General features: G+C 38.0%; 1 protein-coding gene across 1 annotated transcript in view; it reads right to left on the reverse strand.

Annotated features, from left to right (window-relative positions):
• Window positions 1-2,315: 2,315 nt before the first annotated feature.
• Window positions 2,316-15,798, reverse strand: part of stau2 (staufen double-stranded RNA binding protein 2) — a 136,332-nt gene continuing 122,849 nt past the window's right edge. The window contains 2 exon segments of the mRNA XM_036557975.1: window positions 2,316-3,700; window positions 7,467-7,555. Coding sequence (XP_036413868.1) covers window positions 3,607-3,700; window positions 7,467-7,555 — 183 coding nt within the window. The 3' untranslated portion in view covers window positions 2,316-3,606.

Genomic DNA, 15,798 nt, shown 5'->3' on the forward strand with positions numbered 1-15,798 from the left:
GTGGTCGTCCCATGGAGAGCCGCGGAGGTCCATTAGCTCATCTGCTGAGGAATTTGATGAGACTAGCATGGAGATAACAACACATCTTACTTACACTAGCATTAGCAGAGCAGGGTTATATACTAGTCTTTTTGGTGGCTGACACCTTATTAGGGGAGTGTGGGTAAAATGTAACAGATTTTTTTTTTTTGTAGTTATAAAGAAGATGCTTTTGATCATCTCATATTTCTGTAGCAACATCATCTGTGAATGTTTACAGCAATCAGTGATACTTTAGCCTAAAGACTTCTTTTTTACCATACAACCCTGCCATATTAATACAGAGCAATAAAACAAACTATAGAAATGATCCCAGTAATGTGATATTAATCACATGCTTTAAAACAAGCTATAGAAATAAGCCCAGATTATATTAATTCTGTGCTATAAAACCAATCATAGAAATAACCTGTAAAGTTCTAATGTTGAAGACATGAGGGTCTGTTGTGACATGTGACAACATACTTTCATGTATTTAGGTGGGAAAGTCTGTCTGGTTCAAACAGAACTGTACTGACTTAATTCAAGCTGGACTAGTATAGTGAATATTACATCTAGTTCCCCACTTAATTCCACCTGTGGGGTAAATTGTGTCATTATACATGTTTTAAATGACAGACCTCCACCTCATTACTACCCATCAACAGAATCCTACAGTAGTTCTGTTCTTCAGACAGGACTGTCTGTAACAGTGATGATGATGAAGGTAGGACTGAAGTGTGAAGTCATTAAGGGCGGAGCCCGGTGAGGCTTTAGCACAGCTCCATATGCTCCAGCAAAAGTTCCTGCTGGGTTTAATTCACACCATGTGTTAGCAGAAAAATACCCCAACAGTTGGGTCGCTACAAGGTGCGAATTATAGATCGGAGCTAAAGAAAATGTTTATCTGTTCTGAGGTGTTTTGTTTGGTAAAGGGGTTTATGTCTCTGACTTCAGGCGAATCGGTTTATGATTGTTTCAGAAACAATCATGTATCGTGAATTTCCCCATGATTGGAACTGAGTGGCACGATTCAAAATGATCAATAAAAATCCACTCAATACATTGTTGAACATAGCGAGAGAGAAATATAGACAAAAAAGCTTTTTTTTATTTTTTACAATTGAAAACGCTTGAAATGTGTATTTTTGATAAAAAGATTAATTGAATAGTGTAATAAAATATCCAAAATAAATTACTGATTGAAAGAAGTATCTTATGAGTAAATGGGCCGTTATTAGTCGTCAGTTTGAATGACGATAATGCAAATTAAATTGTCCTACTACTCTGTCTTTTTGGCATTATTGTGTCTTTATATATGTTAAAATTTCATGACAACTGGCCCTACGGAAACAATCAAATTGTTTAAAAAAAAATTGTTACATTAACTTGCATTAAAAGTTAAGATTTTTTCCCACCTCCTGTAAAGTTACTTTTTTGGAGAAATTAGGTTGTGTCAACAATAGAGAAGCCAAACTTATTTATTTTGTATTTTATTTAGAAATTCATTTTATTTATTTGGGAACGTTTTTACTCTTCAGTAAAGCCCATTTTTTATGTTTTTACAGGTTCGAATCTGGATTCAGTAGTGATTGTGCACACCATGTATGAAGTTTGAAGGAAAAAAAAAACAGCAGATTAGGCCTCATCACCACTGAGTTCAGTTGATTTCCTGGAAGAAAATTAGTGTTTGTGTTTGAATGATGTTCCCTCAAAATTAAAAAGCTGTAACTCTTTTTCTCCAGGAAATATTGACACTCCAGCCTGACCAATATGAAACTTGTCACCGATACCAATTTTCAGGATTGAAAATTCCAATAAATGATAATATCAGCCGATATAATTCAATATGGTCAAACATTAAACAAACTACAGCAGTTTTAGTTATACCTTAAACAGTGCACACTTAAACAGTTTTAGTGTTTGGTTCCCTAACCATGTTTGAAAAAGAGTAAGTGTGAAGAACCTTTTAAAGGTCACATAATGTAAAGGTTCTATAACAATTTAAGGGTTTTTCCTAGAACTTGTTGAGGGTTGTAATCCGTTTGAATAGGTTCTTCACACTCACACACAAAATACTTTAACACCTTTATATTTAGTATATTAAACAATATTAAAAAATATTGTTTAAGACTTTGTGATTAATGTTTGTAGTTAATGCGTGTGGTTAATGTTTATACTGGTAAATAATAAATCTAAGTGACCCTTATATCAACTTATTTTAGCGGTATGTTGGTCAGGCCCTGACATGGACAATAAGGCTTAATAAAGGAGAGAAAGAAAGACGAACACACAGGTATTTTTCAACACGAACTGATGTGATTTTACTGCATTTCAAAACTGAAACCTTTTATCATACTGTGCATCCAACAGAGAGAAAAAAAATGCCCTCCAGGCAAAGTGAACTTAAACAGATTCAAGTAATCAATCTTTTTAATTCACTGGGATCATGTGGATTTGGAAAGAAAAGCTGTTCTGGGAAAAACAAACAGCAAAACAGCGTCTCTTTTCAAAGCTCCTCCAGAATGCAGTTATTAAAAGCACTCAGTTGATGCATTAAGTCAATACAACACACAACATGGGTGTAGATGTGTTGGACAAAACTGTGAGGAGAAGAACCGTAGAAACAGAATTAGCAGGAAGTTGCAAGGTCAGTATACCAGTTTCCCCCCTCAATGTACTAGTTAGCAGTGTTTCCTTGTTCAGAGAATTGGTGATTCTAGAAGATTTGCATTACCCAAAATGATGCAAAAAAAAATACTGTATTCTTGTTAAAAACCTTTCAGGTAATTCTGTTTTTATGGTACGTCATTTTAGAGGGCAAGGCAGTCGGTATTTTCTTTACTGAAGCCTCCAGTTCCATTCACTGGGGTACTTTAGGTTTCCTTTAGCCTCTACTTTTTAGTTCTAACACCAGTTTTATCCTTTAGTTTTTTCTTCTGCATATGATACTCTGCAAGTCATACACATCCATATAGATAAATGAATGCTTTATGTCAGCATAAAAGGTAAGCTGGGTGACTATATATGAAGACAACAACTACAACTTTCACAGCACTGCCATTGGTTAATCTTTAAATACTCAAGCACTGTTATTCATAGATTAAAAGTAAAAGAAAACAATGTAACCCCTCCCCCCCAAAAAAGATAAACTACGGAACTTTGCTTTACCCTTATAATGTTTCATTTTATATCAATGGCATGATATACACCTGTTTTTATCCATACCACTTGGAGACTAAGTGAAAAAAAAACAAAAAAACAAAATCAAAACATCTATCGATCAGGGAAATGCTCTATATAGTCATTTAAATTTCTTTTAAAGTCAACAGTACCATGCATTAACTCATTATCTGATTAGTTTTTCTCTTTTTTTTTTACATTTGCTTGCTTCTTTTAATAGTTAATTTCTCCATAGTAAATAAATGTGTTAAGATAGTGTTGTCTTCACATAGACTGAAAGAATGCTTTTTTTAAATCCTCTAAATCGTCGTTTCTTGGGACACATCCACCCTATTGCATGTTGACACGTGTGAAGGATACAGTGGCGGTCGCGAGGCTCCAACGGAGCGATGGAGGTTTCAGCTCCTAGACGACGGCCTTTGAATCCTTGCAGTCCTGAGCGGTGGTGCCTGAGTTAGTCTGTTTACTGTCCGTCCTCTCGGCCAGGTGCTTCGCTTGTCTGCAGATTGAACATACATACACTGAACACTGGGGGGATCAAATACAGGAAAGTGATCCTAAATCAGAAAAGTTCTGACACCTCTTGCACTTTGCACCTCTTAAGCATTTCCTGGTAGGGGAGGGCAATATGGCAAAAATATAATACAGCAATATGTCCAAGGAAATTTTATGCTACAACATTTACCTTTTCAGACATCTGTTCAGTTGGAATAGAGAAAAAAGAACAAGTAGTGCAACATTTAAAAAAATACTATCAAAGACTATGATTACAACCATTTTTGTTCAGTGTTGGTCAGCGTTTTACAGATCTTGACGATATAATATCCTCAAAAAAACCATATTGTGTTGTATTTTGATGTAATTTGTCACAAAAATGATAAATATTGCCATATTGCCCAGCCCTATTTCCTGATATTACTGCATGGTGGCACTGGTGTTTTAGTCGGTTAATAGGGTAAATGTTAAGTGGCTGCTAATGTATCTAACATGGTTGCTTGCGTGTTACTCGGTAGCTGATATAGTGTTTCTAGGCTGTGGCCAAGCAGCTGCTGTGTAATCACCGGCGTTTGATATGTTGTTGCTGTAGTATTGGAGATGGTTCTTAGGATGTTGTTAGGTGGGTGTTGTAGTATCTCCGGTGGTTGGTAGGGGTTTGCCAGATGACTGCTAAGTAACTGTTGTGTTGTTGTGGTTGCTGTGGTCTCTCTGGTAGTTTCTGATGTGCTGCTATGTAGTTGCTATGATATTAGACGTGACTCCTAGGCTGCTGCTACATGGCCACTACAGTGTCTCATAGTTGCAAGGTGGTTGCTAGGGTGTTGCTAGTGCATGTTTCAGGGTGACACAAGAGGGGTGTACATAAAATGGCGGCCAACATAAAATATATTAAAATGCATGATATTTTAGGTAATTATTTAAGTTATTATTAATAATAACCGACATAAACAAGTATTCTGCCAAGAAATGTAGTTGCTTTAGAGTACGGTATCATTGCTAAGCAACTACTGACCGCTGAATGAGGAGAATAACATTCGATCACCAATCACTGTATACTGCAGACATTTCATGATTTTTAAAACTTTTTTTTGTATAACAGTGAACATACGACAACATAGCACTGTTTAATGCAAAAACTTACAGTTTATAAGTACATTTTGGTCACCAAATTACCACCGCAAGCCTTCTTCTGCCAGTCTGACGACGCCACTTTTCTCAGGCTGGAGCTGAATCTCAAACGGCTCCCTACTACCTACACAGTGCACTATGTAGGAGTTTAAATACTGACCCTTGCACCCCAACAATGAAAAATATCGCTAAAATGGTCATTTGGGATTCATCCACATTAGTACTCGACAGGCAGTGCACTGTTCGACAGCAGAAGCTAGAATTTCTAAACTTAAATGTTACACAGCACACTATTTAGCTAGGGATTACGGAGCCGTTTGGGTTTCAGCCTGGTTTTGATGCTACTTCTGACTGAAACAGACATTTGAGGCATGTAAGTGGTTCAGGTGACATTCTTCAGACTTTCATATTGCTTTTTTTCAGTGAATCGTATCATATCATGAGCACTTTAATTCAAGCCTATGATATTAATGTTGGAGTTGTTTAGCATGTTTGCTTTCTTTTACCCTGTTGGCTTGCTGACCAGCCTAGTTCTAGATAAGAAAAGTTTTCAGCCCCTCAGTTTAAACAAAAACGTTAGGTTTTTACTTCACCAGTACACTCGGTGGTCCATGCGATCAGCATTAGAGTCAAAGATTAATCCATTAACAGCAAAAGGGTTTTTCATGCCATGGCACAGTAATACAGAGTTCATTGAATTGTCGGGGCTAGACTGCTATAGGCTGAAAGGGTGGGGCTAGACTGCTATAAGCTGAATGGGTGAGGTTAGACTGCTATTGGCTGTAAGGGCGGGGCTAGAATGCTATAGGCTGAAAGGGCAGGGCTGGACTGCTATAGGTTGAATGGGCAGGCTAGACTGCGACAGGCTAAATGAGTGGGGCTGTTTTGAAACTTTAACAATGTTTACATACTGCATTAACTGTTATTTCAAAAAAGCAAGGAAAATCCAGATTTGAATTTTGATATGAAACCTATAACAACAGAAGGAAAGAGGGATCATCCTGAATAAATAAAGGTGACAGATTTCTCAGGATTTTTCCTTCTAATTTCCTTACAGGCAGTCAGGCTGGACAGTTTTTCCCTCTTAGTCTGAACGTTGTTCTGTGCTGCAAAGCTGCAGCCACTGAAAATAAAGCCCTCTAACCTTTTCTTACGACACACCTACTATGAAAATATTCTTGAACGGTCAGAGCGATTTCCGTTTTGGTGTGCCCATCATTTCCACGCTCATATTTCATTCTCCACTGCCCTACTCATCAGATAAGATAATGAAAAGGTTAGAGAGAGAGAGAAAGAGAGAGAGAAAGAGAGAGAGAGAGAGAGAGAGAGTGCGTAAGAGAGAGTGCATAAAAGAGAGAGAGAGAGAGCGCAAGAGAGAAGATGTAAAGGAAAAAGGACAGAAAGAAAAAGGAGAAGCTGAAGGGAGAAAGAGAAGAAATGAAGAAAGAAGACAGCGAGAGAGACAGAAGTACAAATGGAGAGAGAAAGAAAGAGGCGTACAAAGAAAGAGAAGTACAGAGAGAAAGCGAGAGAGAGACAGAGAGAGAGCAAGAGGATGAGAGGAGCAAGTGAGAGCGATGGCAGAAGAGACAGAAACAGAAAGAAAGAGAGAGAAAGAACGAAAGAGAGAGAGAGAGAAATAAATAGCGAGCAAGCGAAAGTGATTCCCATAGGCTCTCATTATTTGTGGATAAAGATCATGCAAAATCCTCCTCAGTCATAATAAGAGCAGAGCTGTGGTGGGGAATGGAAATCAGCACTGCCCTCCACAGAGCAGCGGCTTCACAGGGGCTTTACAATCAGCAGCTCTCTTGTACTGAGGTCAGGTGATAGACCTATTGCAGTGGTGCCTAAATTTTTTGACTCTTGGGGCCCCAAAGTGCAGTGTTTATGTTGGGCTGAGGGCCAAAAAGACAACAATATACAAATAAAGACGGCAGGTAGATTTCAAATAAAATATTTCAAATGTATTTTATAACATGACTTGGTATACTGTCACTAAAATTAACAGGAAAATAAGAATGCAATGTTCAAATTTGAACTGAAAGAAAAAAAAAAACAATGTTCTGTTGTTTAAGGTGGAAAAAGGCAGGAGGACGCTCTGTACTCTTATTTTTTGTTGTATAAAAAAGGGAATGTCGCGAGAAAAATCAATATCCAGTGTATTTCAGTGCTTTGGTCGACGGCAAAAGGTGTGAAAAGTGAACTTTTGATGGAGTGTTCCTTTTAGCGCTGCGGTCTTTTCTGTTGCGGCTGTGGAACAATGGAGTACACGTTTTGCCATTGTCTGTCTACCGTCGACATGTGAACGCAGCATAAGCACTGGTCCTATCATCGCAAGAGATAGCTAGCAGGTGAAATTGGGGAGAAAATAGGGTAAAGGCTCATTTTGCCCAGCAGGCCTCAGTCTGGGCAGCCCTGGGTCAGACACTGACATGTAAAGCCCCAGGAAAACTGAATTTGTGTTTTCTTTCTAAGTCAGGTAATCTTTGTGGGCCACAATATACATTATGTTAGAAGATTTGTGCTTTAAATTGGGCATTATTGAAACGGAACATTTGTACTTTCACTGTATTATATTTGTGAGAGAAAAAAAGGAACATGCTTTCTAAACTTACATTTTACTTATATGTACTCACATTTCACATGATCCGTTCTCTACATTAATTGGTCCATCCACTGGGTCCAGTCCTTGTTCTGAAAGCTGTTTCAAGGCACTAAGAGCAGCCTGTGGATGAGAAAAGAGAGTTTTACAGTAAGAAAGTGACTTCACAAACCAAAACAAAAAATAAAAAGACATTTCAGCATCCAACATTAAGTCAATACATGTAATATTTCTCACTATGAGAGTATTGTAAGTATATGATTATTACATCTATTTTAAGTCATTATTACTAATAAAGTAATCTTATCCAGTGAAAAGATTCCAGTGAACTGAGAGATAGTCTTGCTATGTTTTCAAGCACTACTTCAAACCAAATTATCTTTTTTATTTGATAGAATGTGTTTAGAATCAGAATAATCTCTTAATATTCTTATATCTTAAAATACTAAACATACTGCCTACATTTAAGACTCTCAGTTTTCAGCAAGATGTTATCCACTTTAGTTCTGTCGCTTTTATACAAAAGTTTAACAAAGTAAAGGAAAAAAGTATATCACAGAAGCCGAAATATATTTCATTGTTTTAAAATTGGCAGTTGCCAAAAAAACAGTAGTTCTAGCAGTAAATAATCTGTGATTGTAGACGCTCCGCTCACAGATGATATCTACTAAAAGCTTTTTTGTATGAAGTGATATCCTCACATGGTTTTCCTGCAGTTGAGCTTTCAATGCAGTTCTGAGAATCTCCTGCCTCTACACGTCACGCTAAAACAGCAGTCTGTGGCTGGTTATTTTGCATGTCAGACAGCCCTTTCTTGTCAAAGCAGGCGGTTCTTCACCACAATATGCAACAAAGCCCACCAGACTCGCTGACGATATGCAGAACACACCAGAACACACAAACTCCAGTGTTACACTGCTTTAATACAACAGTTCATCAGTAATAGGGATATCAGTGGTATTCACTACTTTTACTGCTTTGGTAATACAACAGAGAAAGATTGTATGAGAGAGAGAGCAGGCAAATATGTGTGTGTGTGTGTCCACCTGGTCAGCGTGTGTGATGCTTACTGACTTTTTCTCCTACACACTGCCAATGAACACCAGATGTGCAGGATGGAGCGACCATGACATAAATCTAACAGCACCCTCCCGCCCCCCACCCCACCCCACCCCACCCAGATGTGAGGGAGACACTCACACATAGTTATAATACTGTCTCACCCATCACTCCATATGTTGAGCCACACATACACATACAAGCATCTGATCTGAAGACAGCTAAAGGCAATTAAAGACAATTAAAGATGACTAAAGACAGCTAAAACAGAAACACAACTAAAGACAGCTAAAGACAACTGATGACTGATATAGAGAACTAAAGACAGCTGAAGACTGAAAAGGCAACTAAAGACAGAAAGACAACTAAACACAAAATCAACTAAAGAAAACTAAAGACAGAAAGACAGTTAAGGACAGAAAGACAACTAAAGACAGCTAAAGACAACTATAGATGAGTAAAGACTGACAAAGGGAACTTAAGATAGAAATACAGATAAAGGCAACTAAAGACAATTAAAGATGACTAAAGACAGCTAAAGACAACTGAAGACTGATACAGAGAACTACAAACAGCCAAAGACTGAAAAGGCAGTTGACAGAAAGACAACTAAACACATAATCAACTAAAGAAACATAAAGACAGAAAGACAACTAAACACAAAATCAACTAAAGAAAACTAACGACAAAAAGACAACTAAAGACAGCTAAAGACAACTATAGATGAGTAAAGACTGAAGAGGAACTAAAGATAGAAAGACAACTAAAGATACAGGCAGCTGAAGAAAACTACAGAGGACTAAAGACTGATACAGGCAACTGAGGATAAGTACAGACAACTTAAAAGGCAACCAAAGACAGAAAGACAGCTAAAACAGCCAAAGACAACTAAAGACTGATAAAGGGAAATAAAGACAGTTAAAGACTTATACAGGCAACTGTGGATAAGTAAAGACAACTTAAAAGGCAACCAAAGGCAGAAAGACAAATAAAAACAACTAAAAACTGCTAAAGACAACTAAAGACTGATGTAAAGGAAATAAAGACAGCTAAAGACTGATAAAGGCAACTAAAAGCAGCAAGACAGACAAAGGCAGCCAGCTAAAGACAAATAAAGACTGGTGAAATGGAAATAAATACAGCTAAAGACTGATAAAGGCAACTAAAAGCAGCTAAAGACAACTAAAAACAATTAATGGCAACTAATGACAGCTAAAGACAACTAACAGCTATGAATGACAGTAAAAACAACTACAGCCAGCTAAAGAAAGCTACAGGCAACTATAGATTACTAAAGATGACTCAAGAAAAATATACAGCTGAAGACAACTTAAGACAACTAAAAGTAACTTACAGCGGCTAAAAACAGATAAAAGTAACTAAAGGCAGCTAAAAACTACTAAGGGTAGGTAAAGGCAACAAAAGACAACTTCTCTTCCAGTAAGATCACATATGTTACTGGGGCCATCAAAGTACTAAAGAGTAAAGGAATCTACACTTTCACACTCAAAAACTTGCCAATTTATCACCTTAATTCTCTATGAAATTCTATAAGAAAGTAACAAAAAAAGCCCCTACAAACAATAATGAATGCTGCATTAGTGGGAGGTTAAAGGACAGAGTGAATGAGACTGAATGACTTAATGATGGAAAAAAAACACTGCTAACAGCAGAAAAGCTCTGTGCGAATGTAACACACGCTGTATGGAATGTCTTCTCCTTATCTGCTCCTGAAATCTCTGTAAATGATGAAGGCTTATCTATAGTGGAACATGCTGCCCCGCTTTACACTGAGTGCATTCCCAGCATCTGCTGTAAATCAAATTTAAATTGAATTTTTTTTGATTGATTACGAAAGTATGTAGGTCACAAGGAGGAGAGGACAGTTATTCAGCAAAGTAACTGTTCAATACAGCAGAAAACCCATTTAGAAGTGGTCAGACTTTTTCTTTGGACTTTTTTAGTGAAGGTAGAACATTGATTTTTATTTTTACATAAATATGTATAAAACTATACAGTACTGTGCAAAAGTTTTAGGCACCTAAAACAGCTGAAGACTGATACAGCAAACTAAAGACAGCTACAGACTGATACAGCAAACTAAAGACTGCTAAAGACAGAAAGATAACCAAAGATAGCTAAAGACTGTGAAGGACAGAAAGACAACTAATGACAGCTAAAGACAACTGAAGACTGACAAAGACAACTGAGGAAAAGTAAAAACAACATAAAAAGGCAATCAAGGACAGAAAGACAACTTAAGAATGATAAAGGGAACGAAAGGCAACTAAAGACTGATAAAGGCAACTAAAGACAGAAAGACAAAGGTAGCCAGCTAAAGACAACTAAAGACAACTACATACAACTACAGACATCGAAAGGAAGCTTTAAAACAACTACAATGTTACAAAAAATTGACATAAACATGTATAAAACATATACAGTACTGGGCAAAAGTTTTAGACACCTGAGAAAATTAGAATTAAAAAGCTGTTTATCTGGGCAGTACGTGTTTATTTACTCAGAAAAACACTAATATTAGAGTAAAGACAAATAACATTAATATCCAAGTGTAATAACTAGTGACTTTATGCAAGTCAGTGTGTTTGTTTAACCATTTACAAACCTTTATTTCAAGACACCCAGTATTAATTGCAGTTATCATCTAATATCTGCTTTATCTAATCACTAATTCATTAAATTAAATCAGGTGCTACTGATGAAACTGAATAAATCTAGTTGATGGCTAGAAGCATCCAGAAGAAATCTGGAACCAAACTTTGCTCTTCAAACTCAAACAAGATATCAACTATTTTTTTTTCACAACAGGAAATTTCTCAGTTGTATATTTATGCTTACTTTCATCTATTTTGAGAAATACAAATATTGATATAATTGGGGTGAAATGGGTTATTTTTGTAATACAGTACTGCACAATAGCCAGAAACCTTACATGTATTTAATTTCCAGTCAAAACAGCCACACAAGCATCATTGAGAGAGAGGAGAAAATCAAGCTCCACTCTCGCTTCAGATCTGAAAAAATCCACAGGTGTTTCTGTCCATCCTACCACTGTGAGAAGACAACACAGAGCTATGAGTCTGAAAAGACGTGCAGCTGTCAAGAAGCCCTTACTGACAAAAACAGAAACAAATGAAGGCCAAAACTGAACATATGAGATGTGGAGTAAGGTTGTATGGACTGGAGTCTAAATTTGAGATCTTCGGAAGTGACAGAAGGCAGTATGTAGAGCACCAAAGCAACAAAGGACTCTGTGAATTTAAACCATCAACAGTCAAGCAAGGCAGAGGATCAGTGCAGGTTCGGTGCATCTGGAGTTGGTGATGTGTTTTTGAATGAAGGCATCATGCATGCAAACGTAAAACGTTTGATTCATTCTACAGTGAGATAATGATCCTAAGCACACCACTGAGAAGTTCTTGTCAAACAAAGAAGCTGCTGGTGTTCTCAGGACAATGGTTTGGCCATCCCAGAGTCCAGACCTCAACATCACGAAATGTGTTTGAGAAACTGCAAAACTGACTTACAAGACCGAACTTTGGAAAATTATCCCTGCAGATTTCTTCAAAAAGCTGAAAGTGAGCCTCCTGAAAAGAATAGAAGCTGTAATAAAGGTAAAGAGTGGACACACTAAATACTAACACGTTAGATATTATAACTAGTTGTTGAGGCCTCTGTGTAATTTTCTAATAGGTGGAAAAATGAATAACTTGTAAGTCTTGACCTACAGGTTTGGACCAGACTAGAAACAAATAAAGTCTGGTCTCTGACTTCTGCACAATATGTCTATAAGCATCGTGATGTTCTACTTTTGCCATGTTGCCCACCCCTGAGCAGCATCTGCTTCTCCATGGCCTGATAAAGCCCATGCATCACTGACCATCAGGCTCTAAGACAAATAGCCCTCTATCTGCAGTAACAATCCTCAACTGTGGCGTTATTTTTCTACCGAGATAGAGTGGGGATGAGTGAGATATCAACACAGGTGAAATGTGTTTAGTTTAGAGCGACAGTCTGGAAGTGGTCCATCCTTGCTAGACCCAACCCCCCCACCCACTACAGATAACGCACACCAGCACTCAGCGGAGGCATTAGCCGACAAAATGGATCTGTCTCAGCCAAACGCTACTTTGCAGGTTTCATTCATCACCTTGCCGCTGGGTTCAAAGGACGGAGCGAGGGGGGGGAAATGAATGTGGAATGTGACTAAAGGCTAAATATAGTGGTGCGGACTAAAAGGCCGAGGTGGATGAAGAAGAGCGAGCACTGTCAGAGGACAGAGACGACTCATTTTTCTAGGTCACTTTAATGGCTTTTCTGATTGCATTTTCATTTCCTTCACTGCCTTGGCTAAACAGTGGCGATTCTCCAGAGAGCCAGTGGCCAGCGGGAGGGGGGTGATGGATTGACAAGAATGGTGGAGGGGGTCCTACCATCCACCAACAACATGGAAACCCTCAAACCAGCTGACAGTTTATCACTCACTAACCCAGGACAAAGAGAGAGTGTGCTGGGTTCAGATGCTAGCTAAGGCTAACATTTAGACTGCAGACCTTTCAGGCTTCTCCCTAAAGCGATAGTTTGGAAGAAACTGGTGTGGAAGTACACCATGGTGTACCTATACACCGTGTTTATAGATTTTAGGCCAAAACCATGTAAGCTCATTCATGTAACATCTTTCTGTGAAGAAGCTTTTAGAGGTGGACTTCCTATTACCACCACTGTGAACTGTGAACAATTCTGACTCTGCAAGTTTCTCTAAACCAGAGCATTTCACAACAAACCACTCTGAATGACTGTTTACATTTTAACCAGTTTCTTACGTCAATGATGAACTGCATCATTAGATTTGAGCTTTTTCTCCTTGTTAGAGATGAAGTCTGACTGCTAAACAGCAAGACTTTGATTTTTTTTCCCTCATGGTCCAGCGGAGGTTCCCACCACAGCGTGTTTCTGGCCCGATCCAAAAGCATCAGTGTGGCTCCCCGCTGCTCTTTGATCGCCATGCCATCGTATGTTTTGTTTGCCACCTTGCAGCGCTGAGGCGGAGACCATGGACCATTTAGTGCTCCATTAGCTCTGAGGAAGAGGAGCAGTGCTGCATCTTTGGCTCCACTATAAACAGCCCTGTGATCTAAAACACAATCAAACACTCTGCAGGTGTACACGCACACTTTCCCAACAGCGCTACAGACTTGGGTTCCTCCAAATCCCCGACTGAACGGAAAACCAAATCCTGCTCTGTGTTTTTCTTATTACACAACTTCAGCTTCATCAAAGCAAACTAAACAGCTGATGTCATCGTATCAGACCTACAAAAGCAGGGATTTAAATACATTCATGATGTACTGAAGGATCTTTTTCTAGACTAAACAGTCACCATGTTAGCAAGAAGGCAACAATGTTTATATGCTCTGATGTAAAGCGCTTGTTTATGGTTATCTGAAAATACATGAAAAAAATCCATGTAATGTTAATGTGTAATCACTTTTGCACAGTATTTTTTTTTTTCAAAATTGTTCAATTCAGCAAATAAACAGTAACTGAGCATAAAAATAAGCATAAAAGAAACACCTTATTTATTTTAATGAGGTACTTGTTAGATAAACCAGGTATTAGATAATAGCTACAATTAATACTGGGCTTGAGGAGAGATTAGGAAATGGTTAAACAAACACACTAACATGCATAAAATCACTACTTATTGTATTAATATTATTAGCTTTTTGAATCTAATTTTCTTTTTTAAAGGAAAAACATTCATTTAAAAATGTGTTTTTAAATGTTTGAAAGACCTATGAAGGGGTGCATGCAGGGCATTGTGAGGCAAAATACTCTTCAAAGAAAACCTTTTTTTACAGGGTTTCCACTATTTTACCATCATCAACATTACACGTAAAAGCTCAGAAGACATGTGCAGGTTCACTGGTGGTTTTGGATAGTAAATAAAATGACTATTTGTGTTGTAGACATTGTGACCTGGGTTATTTGGGTGCTCTGCAATTTAGGAGTTGATAACACTTCTATGTGAAATTAGCTTTACTCTTTTTATTACACTGTAGTGTGATTAGGATGCGATGCGCTCAGTTCTTTTAAATAGGGTGTCCCCTTGATCGGAATATTAAAAATGCCTCAACGATTCTAAAGATATGTGACTTGATGATCATCAACCACAGTCAGACTTGGACGTTTCAGAGATGGAGGCATAGCTACGGCACTGCAAACAACAGCAAGCCTATTTTGGCTTCTGCTTTTTTAAGCTTTTATTTTCTGGCAGGAATTTGAATCTGTATGAAATATTGAATTATGGTGATCTGATGACATGAAAGTTAAATCCCTACTGTGTTTGTAACACACCGCTGTCACTTTCGTTTATGCTTCATGCTCTATGTTTTGTGCTCTCACAATAGTGTTATCACATGCTCACATATGTGTTTCTGAGTGATTTGTATGTTCTTGTGTGGATGAAGAGATTTAAAAAAACACTGTAAATATCTGGACACATATGGGTGAGGCTTAAGATAATAGGCTGTGAAGAAGTATTAAATACTGAAAAAAAAGAAAAAAAAAGTTCTTTGCCCTGCAAACTCTGTAAGAGGAGAGCCTCTAAACCCCTTTGTAAGTGTATTTTACATCCATAAAGCCTTGCGCAGGCCTCATCGCAGCTGCAGCAGATGAGCCTCTGTCTGGAAACAGGACATACCACAGCCCTCGGCTCAATGAGCTGTGAAATCACACCAAAGGAGGAGCCCAATAGGAGGCAGACGAGGAATTTCTGCCCTTATCAGCTCCAGCTTAGACTCAAACATACTCTCCGCTTTTCCTCTCCACTCTTACTGCCCAACCACCAAAGTCACATCCACCCCCCCGCCACACACAAAACAAGGAGAAACTCTCTCACTTTCTCCTCACTATGTTTATCACTGTAGAGATAACAGCAGTGAGAATGAGCAGGTGGGTTAAAACTCAACAGCCTCACACCTTCTTTATTGTTCCTCATTAACACGTTTCACATTCCTGTCTGGAAGATTTTGTTAATTGCGACAAGTAAAAGAACACAGTATATAGTCGTATGTAAAGGTTTGGTTATGTAAAGGATGGATTAACTTATTTTCATTCAAGGACTTTTTTGTTGATTTTCCGAGGGGTGTACAAATTTTTACATATGACGTTAATTTGTGTATGTTATTTTGCTACTTGTGCTGTAAAGCATTCTTGAGTCTATGAAGGGTGATCTATAAATAAAGCATAGTAACTTTACATGTAAAGGCAAAGACATTTGGAAC

The sequence above is a fragment of the Colossoma macropomum genome, unplaced genomic scaffold, assembly GCF_904425465.1.
Source record: "Colossoma macropomum unplaced genomic scaffold, Colossoma_macropomum, whole genome shotgun sequence".
NCBI lineage: Eukaryota > Metazoa > Chordata > Actinopteri > Characiformes > Serrasalmidae > Colossoma > Colossoma macropomum.